Genomic DNA, 13,463 nt, shown 5'->3' with positions numbered 1-13,463 from the left:
AAACCTAACACGCACCCTGAGACACGCCAGGTTATAAACCTAACATACACCCTGAGACACGCCAGGTTATAAACCTAACATACACCCTGAGACACGCCGGGTAATAAACCTAACACACACCTGAGACACGCCGGGTAATAAACCTACACACACCCTGAGACACGCAAGGTAATAAACCTAACATACCCTGAGACACGCCAGGTAATAAACTTAACACACCCCCATAGACACGCCGGGTAATAAACCGAACGTACACCCTGAGACATGCAGGTTAATAAACCTAACATACACCCTGAGACAGAGACACGCCGGGTAATAAACCAAACATACACCCTGAGACAGAGACACGCCGGGTAATAAACCAAACATACACCCTGAGACAGAGACACTCCGGGTAATAAACCGAACGTACACCCTGAGACACGCCAGGTAATAAACCTAACATACACCCTGAGACAGAGACACGCCGGGTAATAAATAATAATTAAATAATTCTCTATTTCATCTATCTTCCATCCTCCTCTCCCCTCCTCTTCTTCTCTCCCCCCCTCTTCTTCCCCTCCTCCCTCCCCCCCCCCCTGCAGGGGCTATGGCCGCTCGGCGTTGAGGAACTGGGTGTTCCAGGTGTCGAAGGACGGTCAGAACTGGACGACTCTCTACAACCACGTAGACGACTGCAGCCTCAACGAACCGGGGTATGACGGCTCCTACGGCGCCATTTTGATGCTACCTAGCAATCGCCCGCCGTTAGCATCCCATTGACTCCCATTCATTCTGTTAGCATCCCATTGACTCCCATTCATTTGTGAATAACTTTACTTTTTCTGGCCTTTTTCCGTTAATGGTTCCTGCTCGACCGCGGTGCCCCGTCCTCCATCGCAGATTAGTACCGCCTCATGCGTGAGGCAAGCGTGGCTGGTTGTCATAGCAACAGCCGTGACCTAACGCGACACACACAACATTGAAAGTGTGTTAAATTCTCGGCGTGTTGCCACAACCAGAAGGGAAATTACTTTCTAGTGAAAGTGTCTGCAGTGGTTAATGAGAATTCTCTCGACCAATCAGCAGTCGGCATTGATTAGAGTCAATTCTCTCCGACCAATCAGCAGCTTGGAACCTCGACTGAGGTAGTACTACATAAAGTACCTGTTACAGGTACCAGGGAGTTTTTATCACAATGGAAAACCTAAACAGGCGAGTAGAGTAGAGTAGAGTAGATACCACGCAGTGGGAAAACGCCAAAATTACCCAGAATGCCCCTCTTAATCCCCCGAATGAATGAGCACTAAGAGGCTAATGGTAAGCTGTTTCCTGTGTCAGGTCGACGGCCACGTGGCCCCTGGACCCCTCCAAGGAGGAGAAGCAGGGGTGGAGACACATCCGGATCAAACAGATGGGGAAGAACGCCAGCGGGCAGACCCACTACCTGTCTCTGTCGGGACTGGAGCTGTACGGCACCGTCACCGCCGTCTGCGAGGACCAGCTCGGTAAGGCTGGGGGGGGGGGTGTTGGGTGGGTGGGTGTGGGTGTTTGTGTGTGGGTGGGTGTGGGGGTGTGTGTGTGGGGGGCTGTGTGTGTGTTTGTGGGGGTGTGGGTGGTGTGTGGGGGTGTTTGTGTTTGGGTGTTTGTGTGTGGGGGTGTGTGTGTGTGGGGGTGTGGGTGTGGGTGTGGGTGTGTGTGTGGGGGGGTGTGTGGGGGGGGTGTGTGTGTGAGCTAAGTTTCCATCCACGTGTCAATCGAATTATCTGAAGTTTGGTAAAAAACCTCCTGTGAATAAATCTGGTGAAAGTTTCCATCCGACGGCTTTAAAGCCGAAAAGAACCTGTTACGTGATGACATCACACTGTCACGCTGTTCTAGGGTCAGACTGGTATAACGGATTGATTTGAGACATTTTAAGGTGTTTCCATTCATTTTTTTTATATCTATATTTAGTATCGTGATGATATCGTATCATCCCCCCCCCCCCCATTAAATGTGACTTTGGAGTAAACTAACATCCTGTTTTTTGTAGTTCTTATATTCTCTCCTGATTTTATTTTACTTTTTTATTTATATTTTTTTTATTTTTGTCTTTGTGAACGTGTGAGCATTCATGTCCTGTGTGTGTGTGTGTGTGTGTGTGTGTGTGTGTGTGTGTGTGTGTGTGTGTGTGTGTGTGTAAATGTATGTGTTGTTGGTGTGTTGTGTGTTGTGTGTGTGTTGTGTGTGTGTGTGTGTGTGTGTGTAAATGTATATGTGTGTGTGTATGTGAAGGCATGCCCGGCCTGTATTAGACTACTGCCACGATTACCTGTATCAAAAACCATTTTATTTATTTCATTTCCAGGATATCTCTTTGTTGGGGGGGGGGGTTGGGTAAATTGTCTCTTTGTCAGTACCTCGTGTCACAGATCGACTCTTAGTTTTAGTTTATTCCCTGGATGAGGTGTAGCGCGTTATCTGCCGTGTTCAAAATCCCACAAATAACTCCCACTGACCTCCTCCTCCGTCAGGTAAAGCTGTGAAGGAGGCGGAGGCGAACCTGCGGCGCCAGCGGCGCCTGTTCCGCTCCCAGGTGATGAAGTACATCGTCCCGGGGGCGCGGGTCGTCCGCGGCATCGACTGGAAGTGGCGCGACCAGGACGGCAACCCGTCGGGCGAGGGCACCGTCACCGGGGAGGCCCACAACGGTAAGACGCCGGAATCAGACGAGCCGAAGGGTTTAGTGATCCTGCAGCTTCAGCGGAGGAGTCCTCCACCAGGTTAACGCTTTCATTTGCAGGGACTCTATGTTTGACCCTCCTGGGGTCTTGGGGTCAAATTTGACCCATTTCCAAAAAAGGTTCTACATCAGGAAAACCCACGGGAATTTCCAAAGGCTCAGAAAAAGTCAAAAAAGTGACAATCATTGGGGAGAAAAGCCACAAAAGGGTCGAAAAAGACGACCGTAGCCTTGATAAAGAGGTTTTTTTATTTTAAATTTTGACTCAGAAAACCCAAAATGTCCAGGTCGGCCGGCGGGTCCATAGCGTCTTCTTGGCTTCAGGTTTTTGTCAGAGACTCCGGGACCTGGTTTCTGTCCCACAGGCTCGACTGGGGGAAGAGATTTGTGCCAGCAAGCTTTTCTTAAGTTCACATTTGAGTTTAAGCCATTTTAAATTTAGGGTAAAGGGCCCATATTCTTATTATTAAAGGGCCCATATTCTTATTATTAAAGGGCCCATATTCTTATTATTAAAGGGCCCATATTCTTATTATTAAAGGGCCCAAATTCTTATTAATATTATTGTTATTATTAATTATTATTATTATTATTATTATTATATTAAAGGGCCCATAGTATTATTAAAGGGCCCATATTCTGCTCATCTTTAGGGTCATAACTGTATTTTGAGGTTGGACCAGAACAGGTTTCCATGGTTTCATTTTCTAAAAACACCATATTGTAGTTGTTCTGCACATTGCTGCAGATCCTGTTCTCACCCTGTGGTCTAGGTCTCTGTTTTAGCTCCAGAGTGAGACATCCCCCTTCTATCCTATCTTTGTTGAGAGCTGCACATGCTCAGTAGCTCGATAAGATCCCATCAGCTAGATGACCTTGTCTGTACACGATCCGTTCTGCCCATGTGCAGATGATGTCATGATGATGTCATGATGATGTCATGATGATGTCATGATGATGTCATGATGATGTCATGATGATGTCATGATGATGTCATGATGATGTCATAAGGATGTCATGATGATGTCATGATGTAGAGGATTTACGGCGCTGCACCATCTGTTCCACAGTAACGGTCTGCTGTTAGCCTCCACCGGGAAGCTAACGACGCTAGTTTAGCTAACCGCTAATTTGGCTAACCGCTAGCTGCTAGCTTGATTCAGCCTAAAATAACGTTACTCAAACTAACCGGCGGGAAAAGCAGCTCCAGCTAAATTAAGACTTTACAGTAATAATAAAGACAAGTATGGAGTGATTGTGTTTTAAATGAGCACAAGTAACAGCTGTTATATATTTAAACGGTTATTTTAACTTTTGAGGGTCTTGTACACGCTGTCTCAGCTAGCGGTTAGCCACATTAGCTGTTAGCTAAGCTAACGTTAGCTTTCCGATGGAGGCTAACTGACTTTCTTTACCTGTCTATGGGAACAGATGGTGCAGGGTCGTAAATCCTCGTTCATCACAAACATCATCACGACATCATCACGACATCATCACGACATCATCATGACATCATCTGCACATGTGCAGAACGGATCGTGCACCGACAGACCTGATCTAAAAACACCTGATTCCCTTTTTTACCAAACCTCTCCCAACAGGTCTCCTGGGAATCGGAAATAACAGCTTCCTCCTCCTCCTCTTCCTCCTCTTCCTCCCTCCTCCCTCCTCCCTCCTCCCTCCTCCTCCTCCTCTCCCTCCTTCCTCTTCCTCTCTGCCTCTCGCTCCTCTCGGTGTTTCTGTTTTTACTCAGATCGGAGCGGAGAGACGTCGATTTATCATTTGACAGAAATCATGCGCCAGGGTTATTGTTGAGTTCTTTCTTTGTGGCTTTTGACGCTTTTGCTGAAATGTTTTTTTCTACTTTTGCTTTTATTGTCATTTTCTGTGACTGTGTTCATATTTTTCTCTTTCATCGCTCCACCTGGACCAAAAACCTCCTCCTCGAGGGAGTTTAAAAACATGTCGACAGACCACAACAACTTATGTTAGAAGATGAAACTTACCGCCATCTTGAGTCGGATCTGAGTTTTGTTGCTCAGATTTTTATTACTTCTCTTTTTACTTCAGATTTGAAAATGCAACATAAAATGTTGTTAGTATAAATCAAACGTCGTGTGTGTGTGTGTGTGTGTGGTGTGTGTGTGTGTGTGTGTGTGTGTGTGTGTGTGTGTGTGTGTGTGTGTGTGTGGGGTGTGTGTGGTGGTGTGTGGTGTGTGTGTTGCGCAAAAACAAAACAAAATCCTCGGGTTGAATCCTTCCCCCACATGTATCTCTCCCTCCCTCTCCCCATCTTTTACCTTTCTCTCGCTCTCTTCCTCTTTCTTTCTCCCTCTCTCTCTCCCCCACTTCCCCTCTCACATTACTCTCTACCTCCCTCTCTCTTTCCCTTCCTCCCCCTCTCCCCCTCTTACCATTCCTCCCTCATTTTGAGCTGCACACAGTGTCCTAACAGGAGGGTTTTCCAGCCTTCTTAATGAGAGAATAATGATGACCCACAGTGATAGAGTGATGTGGTCCAGTGTGGAGCTGCTCTGACTGTAAGCTGCTTCTCTGCTGTCTGTCTCTCTCTCTCTCTACCTGTCTGTCTGTCTCTCTCTCTCTCTGCCGGGTCTCTGACATCCATCCGTCCGTCTCCCTCCTATGTGTCTGTCCATCCAGGCTGGATTGATGTAACCTGGGACTCTGGCGGCTCTAACTCTTACCGTATGGGCGCTGAAGGGAAGTTTGACCTCAAGCTTGCTCCAGGGTACGACCCTGAGTCGGCTGCCACAGCGCCGTCACCCAAACCTGTCTCATCCACTGTTTCAGGCCCCGCCTCCTCCACGGTGGGACCCTCCGCGGTGCCGGCGGCCGGCGGCGGCACCACCACCACCACGTCCTCCTCGTCCTCGTCCACCTCGTCGTCCTCACAGCAGCAGTCGTGGAGCAGCCTGGTGAAAAATAACTGTCCCGACAAGGGCGGGGCGGTGGCGCTGGGCGGGGGCGGCGCCGGCTCCTCCAGCCGGAAGGGCAGCAGCAGCTCCGTCTGCAGCGTGGCCTCGTCCTCCGACATCAGCCTGGGCTCCTCCGCGGGGCCGCCGGGCGCCGCCGGCCTGCGTCTGGAGCGGCGGGCCGAGGGCCTGCTGCTGGACTCGGGCGCGGCGGGGATCGGCGGCGGCTCCGAGCCCATCGTCGTGCTGTCGTCGGCCGAGGGCGGGTCCGGCTCGGTGTCCAGCTCCGGCACGCTCACCGCCGACACGCCCGTGCCCGGCGGCGACGACGCCAGGAACAAGGACTCGTCCACGGATCCGGCGACGGCGATCTCCATGGGGCTGGTGAGCGTGAGCTCCCCCGACGTCAGCTCGGTGTCGGAGTCGTCCGGCAAGGACGCGGCGTCCCAGCGGCCGCTGTGCTCGGCGGCCAACGCCCGGCTGTCCGTCAGCTCGCTGCTGGCCGCCGGCGCGCCCATGAGCTCCAGCGCCAGCGTGCCCAACCTGTCGTCGCGGGAGGCCAGCCTCATGGAGTCCTTCGTCCGCCGCGCGCCCAACATGTCGCGCACCAACGCCACCAACAACATGAACCTGAGCCGCAGCAGCAGCGACAACAACACCAACACGCTGGGCCGCAACGTCATGAGCACCGCCAGTGAGTTCTCTCCTGCTACACTACAGATTAATACAACATGTTAACACAACATATAACTATACAACAGATTAATCAACAGATTAATACAACAGATTAATACAACATGTTACTATACAACATGTTACTATACAACAGATTAATACAACAGATTACTATACAACATGTTAACACAACATATAACTATACAACATATTAATACAACAGATTAATACAACATGTTACTATACAACATGTTACTATACAACATATTAATACAACAGATTAATACAACAGATTACTATACAACAGATTAATACAACAGATTAATACAACAGATTACTATACAACATGTTAACACAACATATAACTATACAACATATTAATACAACAGATTAATACAACAGATTACTATACAACAGATATAACAATTACACAACAGATTACTATACAACATGTTAACACAACAATAACTATACAACATATTAATACAACAGATTATACAACAGATTACTATACAACAGATTAATACAACAGATTAATACAACAGATTACTATACAACAGTTAACACAACATAACTATACAACATATTATATACAACATATTATATACAACAGATTACTATACAACATGATTAATACAACAGATTACTACACAGATTACTATACACAGATTACTATACAACAGATTACTATACAACAGATTACTATACAACATGTTACTATACAACATGTTACTATACAACAGATTAATACAACAGATTAATACACAGATTAATACAACAGATTATACACAGATTATACAACAGATTACTATACAACAGATTACTATACAACAGATTACTATACAACAGATTACTATACAACATGTTACTATACAACATGTTACTATACAACATGTTACTATACAACATGTTACTATACAACATGTCTATACAACATGTTACTATACAACATGTTACTATACAACATGTTACTATACAACATGTTACTATACAACATGTTACTATACAACATGTTACTATACAACATGTTACTATACAACAGATTAATACAACAGATTAATACAACAGATTAATACAACATGTTACTATACAACAGATGACTATACAACAGATTAATACAACAGATTAATACAACAGATTAATACAACAGATTAATACAACAGATTAATACAACAGATTAATACAACAGATTACTATACAACAGATTACTATACAACATGTTACTATACAACAGATTAATACAACAGATTAATACAACAGATTACTAACAAACGCACAACAGAACATCTGGAATGTGACTCAACCAGCCAGGCAGCCGTATGCAGCGTGCTCAACAACAACAACAATAATAATAATAATAATAATAATACATTTTATTTATAATGCACTTTTCATCAATAGATCTCAAAGTACTACAGGTAAAATGTCCGGGGTAGTGGGTGGAGATGGGGGGGCCGGGGTAGTGGGTGGGGAGTGGGGGGGGCCGGGGTAGTGGGGGAGATGGGGGGGCCGGGGTAGTGGGCGAGATGGGGGGCCGGGGTATGGGGAGTGGTGGGGGATGGGGGGCCGGGGTAGTGGGTGGAGATGGGGGGCCGGGGTAGTGGGTGGAGAGGGTGGGGGAGGGCCGGGGTAGTGGGTGGAGATGGGGGGCCGGGGTAGTGGGTGGAGGACCCATCAGGATCCTAGCTGCAGAGTTCTGAGTGAATGCGTTTGTTTGAATGTGAAGAGGAAGGAACACCCTGCAGAACCAGGGGAGGGTCGGGAACGCAGGAAGAGGTTTTAACTCAGAACGAGCTACGTCCGTTCTATAGAGAGAAAGGTATGATGTTTACTTTATTAATCCCACAAGGGGAAATTACAATTTACACTCTGTTGTTATTACACAGATTACACACAGGCCTGAACTACACACACATGCTCTAATGGAGAGATATCAGGAAAAAAATATATAGATGGATGGATTATATATAGATGGATGGAGAGAGAGAGAGATTATATATAGAGGTATGGATGGATTATATATAGATGGATGGAGAGAGAGAGAGATTATATATAGATGGATGGAGAGAGAGAGATTATATATAGATGGATGGAGAGAGAGAGATTATATAAGATGGATGGAGAGAGAGAGATTATATATAGATGGATGGAGAGAGAGAGATTATATAGATGGATGGAGAGAGAGAGATTATATATAGATGGATGGAGAGAGAGAGAGATTATATAGATGGATGGAGAGAGAGAGATTATATATAGATGGATGGAGAGAGAGAGATTATATAGATGGATGGAGAGAGAGAGATTATATATAGATGGATGGAGAGAGAGAGAGATTATATAGATGGATGGAGAGAGAGAGATTATATATAGATGGATGGAGAGAGAGAGATTATATATAGATGGATGGAGAGAGAGAGATTATATATAGATGGCAGGGGTAACTTCTTAAAAACTATCATCACACCAAATTTAAAGGAGATTAACCCTTGTGTTGTCTCCCTGGCAACCACGACGTCCCTATCTCAATGTTTTATTTGAGATATTTTTGTTGTTGTTGATATCGGATCGCCGATATATCGGTCCGGCTCGAAGTACAGATGGAGGAAGAAGGGAAGGAAAAAATGCAGAAGGATGAAAGAAAGGATTCAGTTCATGTAACAAGCTGACATCACTAAAATGACTCAAACAGATTAATCGATTATGAAAGTAGTCGGCGATTAATGTAATAGTTGACAACTAATTGATTAATCTTTGCAACTGGGCGAACAGCATGAGCCCCCGCCAGCCAATCAGCAGCCCCCTCCAGCCAATCGGCAGCCCCCTCCAGCCAATCAGCAGCCCCCTCCAGCCAATCGGCAGCCCCCTCCAGCCAATCGGCAGCCCCCTCCAGCCAATCACGCCCCTCAGCAATCGTGCCCCTCCAGCCAATCGGCAGCCCTCCAGCATGGCGCCCCCTCCAGCCAATCGGCAGCCCCCTCCAGCCAATCGGCAGCCCCCTCCAGCCAATCGGCAGCCCCCTCCAGCCAATCAGCAGCTGCTTTGTCTCCGACTAACCGCCCCCGTCTGTCTGTCTGTTTGCAGCTTCTCCTCTCATGGGCGCTCAGAGCTTTCCTAACCTCACCACCACCGGCACCAACTCCACTGTTACCATGTCAACCTCCATAGTAACCAGCAGCAATAACGTAGCCACGGCAACCACGGGTCTGTCGGTGGGCCAGTTGCTCAGCAACACGCTGACCACCAGCCTGACGTCCACGTCCAGCGAGAGCGACACGGGCCAGGAGGCAGAGTTCTCGCTCTATGGTTGGTTACACACACACACACACACACACACACACACACACACACACACACAACACACACACACACACACACACACACACACACACACACAGACACAGACAGACAGACACTTACGCACGCAGACACAGACAAACATACAGACACATGCACACGCACGCACACACACAAATGCGCACATGCATGCAATGCATGCGCACACACCTACCTACACACACACACACTCAGACCCAGGCGCGCACACACACACACACACACACACACACACACACACACACACACACACACTCACACACTCAGACCCACACACACGCGCACATGCATGCAAACACACACACACAAACACACACACACACACTCAGACCCAGACACACACACACACACACCGCCTGCATCAACTAACTATTTACTAACTTATTAATTATTCAGTTCATGTCCTTGGCTTTGATTGATTCCAACGCTCTTTGCCAAGTACAAATCTCTACTTTCATTAATTTTGGGTCTTATTCTATTTTATAGCATTGTAAAACAAAGTGAAGTGTTGTTGAAATAGTGTTGAGTAAAAGTTGACATATTCCAGTCTGTGATTATCATCAACATCCATTCCTTTAATTTAGTCTCAATAATTCCTAATTTCTGCTTTTCTAACTCAAACATTAGGTATAATTTCCTATAAATGAGGTTTATTGACCGTAAATTCCAAAAATAACTGTAAAACTAAAGTTAATAAGTTAGTGTTACGTAGTGTTGAAAACGTCAAAAAAAGTCAAAACATCGATAAAAAGCATCAACAAAAGTGTTGATTTTTAAGACAACACAAGGGTTAAGTAAGTTCTCCATTTTGTGTGTGTGTGTGTGTGTGTGTGTGTGTGTGTGTGTGTGTGTGTGTGTGTGTGTGTGTGTGTGTGTGTGTGTGTGTGTGTGTGTGTGTGTGTGTGTGTGTGTGTGTGTGTGTGTGTGTGTGTGGTGTGTGTGTGTGTGTTACATTTCCACTGTTTCGTGGGTTCTTCTTCTCTGAAGGGCAAACATGACTGCGTTGCATTGTGGGATGAGGGAGTAAAATGTCGGGTACATCGTATGTACGCGCCAAACTAGCCTCTGTTTGACCTTTTGACCTCTGATGACCTTGCAGACTTCCTGGACAGCTGTCGTGCCAACACGCTATTGGCCGAGCTGGACGACGAGGAGGACCTCCCGGAGCCGGACGACGACGACGACGAGAACGAAGACGACAACCAGGAGGACCAGGAGTACGAGGAGGTCCTGGTAATACACCTTTCTCTTCCTTTATGTGTGTGTGTGTGTGTGTGTGTGTGTGTGTGTGTGTGGTGTGGGTGTGTGGTGTGTGTGGGTGTGTGGGTGTGTGGTGGTGTGTGTGGGTGGTGTGTGTGTGTGAGGATCAGGGCTGTTTTGTGAAGATCTTTAGACAGGATCGCGGAGTGGTCGACTACTTTTTCCCCCTGCCAGGATAAATTGTCCCTTTACCCTGTCACAAAATACAGTCCAGATGTGTTGGACCGGCTCACACTGTCAACACACTCAAACGCCGCTTTCTGCTAAAATGAACAGGATACAGCACAGCTATGAGTATCAGACTCACACTGTCAATCATCACACACACTGTTTTCTGCTTATAATAAATGTGTCACTTTATGTCCCACAGAACAGCAAAGCAAACAGCATGCAACAGACATGCCCTCAGTACGTGGTGCAGAGTAGACTCTGAAATCCCTGAAATCCCTCCACTGGCTGCCCATTAAACAAAGAATTCAATACAAAATCTGTCTACTTACCCACCAGTGCATTCATGGAACTGCCCCTACCTACCTCAGTGAACTCCTCACCCCACACCCCACCTCACGAAACCTCCGCTCCTCCAGCTCCACCTACCGCCTGCTCCAACCTAGGACTAGACTGTCTACTATGGGGGACAGGGCCTTCCAGGCAGTCGCCCCACGGCTCTGGAACGCCCTCCCAGAGTCCCTGAGGGCCCCACGGCTCTGGAACGCCCTCCCAGAGTCCCTGAGGGCCCCACGGCTCTGGAACGCCCTCCCAGAGTCCCTGAGGGCCCCACGGCTCTGGAACGCCCTCCCAGAGTCCCTGAGGGCCCCACGGCTCTGGAACGCCCTCCCAGAGTCCCTGAGGGCCCCACGGCTCTGGAACGCCCTCCCAGAGTCCCTGAGGGCCCCACGGCTCTGGAACGCCCTCCCAGAGTCCCTGAGGGCCCCACGGCTCTGGAACGCCCTCCCAGAGTCCCTGAGGGCCCCACAAACTGTGGAGACTTTTAAGAAGGGCCTAAAGACACTATTATTTCAAAAGGCCTTTTAAACAGTCATTGTTTTAATTTTAGTTTTATGGTGTTTTATTATTGCCTGTAAATTGTTATTGTACTCTGGAAACTGTTTTTAACTCCCTATTAATTGTAGCCCTTTGAGATTTCCTTTTGAAATGTAAAGGGCATTATAAATAAAATGTATTATTATTATTACTCTACTCCAGAGCTCTTACCTGGACACAGGACTGGGGAGCCGTCAGTCCAGACAGAGCTAGCATCAACGTGGCTGGACGTCCCGTACGGGACTCGCAGCTGACTCTGTCGGACCGAGGGACTCTGCGTCTTTTTATTCTCTTAACAAACGAGGGGTAGTGTGGGAGCGAGAGGGGCCCAGTCCTCGCTCCCAGCCGGTCCCGTGAGTCCGGCGCACCTGCCTCGAAACCACGTTTCAAAAACAGGAGCGCCGTCTCTCAAAACATGAGCTCCATGGAAAGCCGTGGTCAAAGCATGAGTAGGATATGTGAGCAAAACAGGTTATATAATTGATAAATGAAACACAAAACAGGTTATATAATTTGATAAATGAAAGACAAAACAGGTTATATAATTGATAAATGAAAGACAAAACAGGTTATATAATTGATAAATGAAAGACAAAACAGGTTATATAATTGATAAATGAAACACAAAACAATAATAATAGTTATACAACAGTGAATCAACAAGTTATACAAGTGACCCACTCAGCTGTTGTCAAGGATCAAAAATACAAAATAAACTTTTTCCTCCACAAGGGCCACGCGAACAAATTAAAAACTGAATGTTTTAGATGTAGATTCACTAAATTCTGCATATTTTACTTCTGCAGTACCGCTGATAGCAAGACAAATAAAAATCCACAGATTCGCTTTTTCATCCCGTCATGAAGAAATACCGAATTGGGTGAATGAGAACCCCCCCCCCCCCCAGAGTAGGAGGGCCAGGCGAGCCCTGTCGGTCGTATCGATACAGGCGCCAAGTATGGATCTGGTATTATATATTATATGTGTGTGTGTGTGTGTGTGTGTGTGTGTGTGTGTGTATATATGTGTGTACATTGTATATTATTTATTATATATATGATGGTCATTCTGCAGCGATAACATTGAAGATGAACAAACAGAGAAATGTTTCTTTTTAGATGAAACAGATGTTGCTAAAAAATTAGAAGTTGGAAAAAAGGTTATAAATCTTGAATATTGCAATATGTTTAAAATCGCAATAATATCATATTGTAAGTAAGTAAGTAAACTCTATATATATATATATATATATATATATACATATATAACGCACCTTTCAGAGACAAGAAGGGTCACAAAGTGCTTCACAGTGAAAACAAATAAAACGGCAACACACGGCACACTGAGCCATGTTGCTAGGTAACGGCTCGTCTAAAGAGACGTGTCTTCAGGTGTTGAAGTTCCCTCAGAATCCAAAGATCTCAAAGCTGAAGGAGATCCAGAGCCTCGGAGCCTCGGGGGATGGGTGTTGGGATGTTGTATCCCCCCCCCCCCCCCCCCCCCCCCCCCGACAG

General features: G+C 46.6%; 1 protein-coding gene and 1 long non-coding RNA gene across 3 annotated transcripts in view; one reads left to right on the top strand and one right to left on the bottom strand.

Moving 5' to 3' along the window:
* The window catches only part of LOC116669753 (uncharacterized), a 23,725-nt gene extending 11,046 nt beyond the window's left edge, over positions 1-12,679 (bottom strand). Inside the window, exon 1 of the long non-coding RNA XR_004326850.1 lies at positions 12,667-12,679. This is a non-coding gene — a long non-coding RNA (uncharacterized LOC116669753). The remainder of the gene's footprint in view (positions 1-12,666) is intronic.
* hectd1 (HECT domain containing 1) overlaps positions 1-13,463 on the top strand; it is a 59,322-nt gene that overhangs the window by 33,281 nt on the left and 12,578 nt on the right. For both annotated transcript variants that reach the window (XR_004326847.1, XM_032499788.1), the window contains exons 23-28: positions 585-695; positions 1,321-1,487; positions 2,496-2,672; positions 5,366-6,331; positions 9,394-9,615; positions 10,745-10,878. Coding sequence is in view for 1 of the 2 variants with exons in the window: in XM_032499788.1 (XP_032355679.1) it covers positions 585-695; positions 1,321-1,487; positions 2,496-2,672; positions 5,366-6,331; positions 9,394-9,615; positions 10,745-10,878 (1,777 nt within the window). In the remaining variant the exon portion in view is untranslated. The remainder of the gene's footprint in view (positions 1-584; positions 696-1,320; positions 1,488-2,495; positions 2,673-5,365; positions 6,332-9,393; positions 9,616-10,744; positions 10,879-13,463) is intronic.

The sequence above is a fragment of the Etheostoma spectabile genome, chromosome 20, assembly GCF_008692095.1.
Source record: "Etheostoma spectabile isolate EspeVRDwgs_2016 chromosome 20, UIUC_Espe_1.0, whole genome shotgun sequence".
NCBI classification, from domain to species: domain Eukaryota; kingdom Metazoa; phylum Chordata; class Actinopteri; order Perciformes; family Percidae; genus Etheostoma; species Etheostoma spectabile.
Note: the sequence above shows the minus strand (reverse complement) of the source record. Positions and strands in the feature narration are given on the sequence as shown.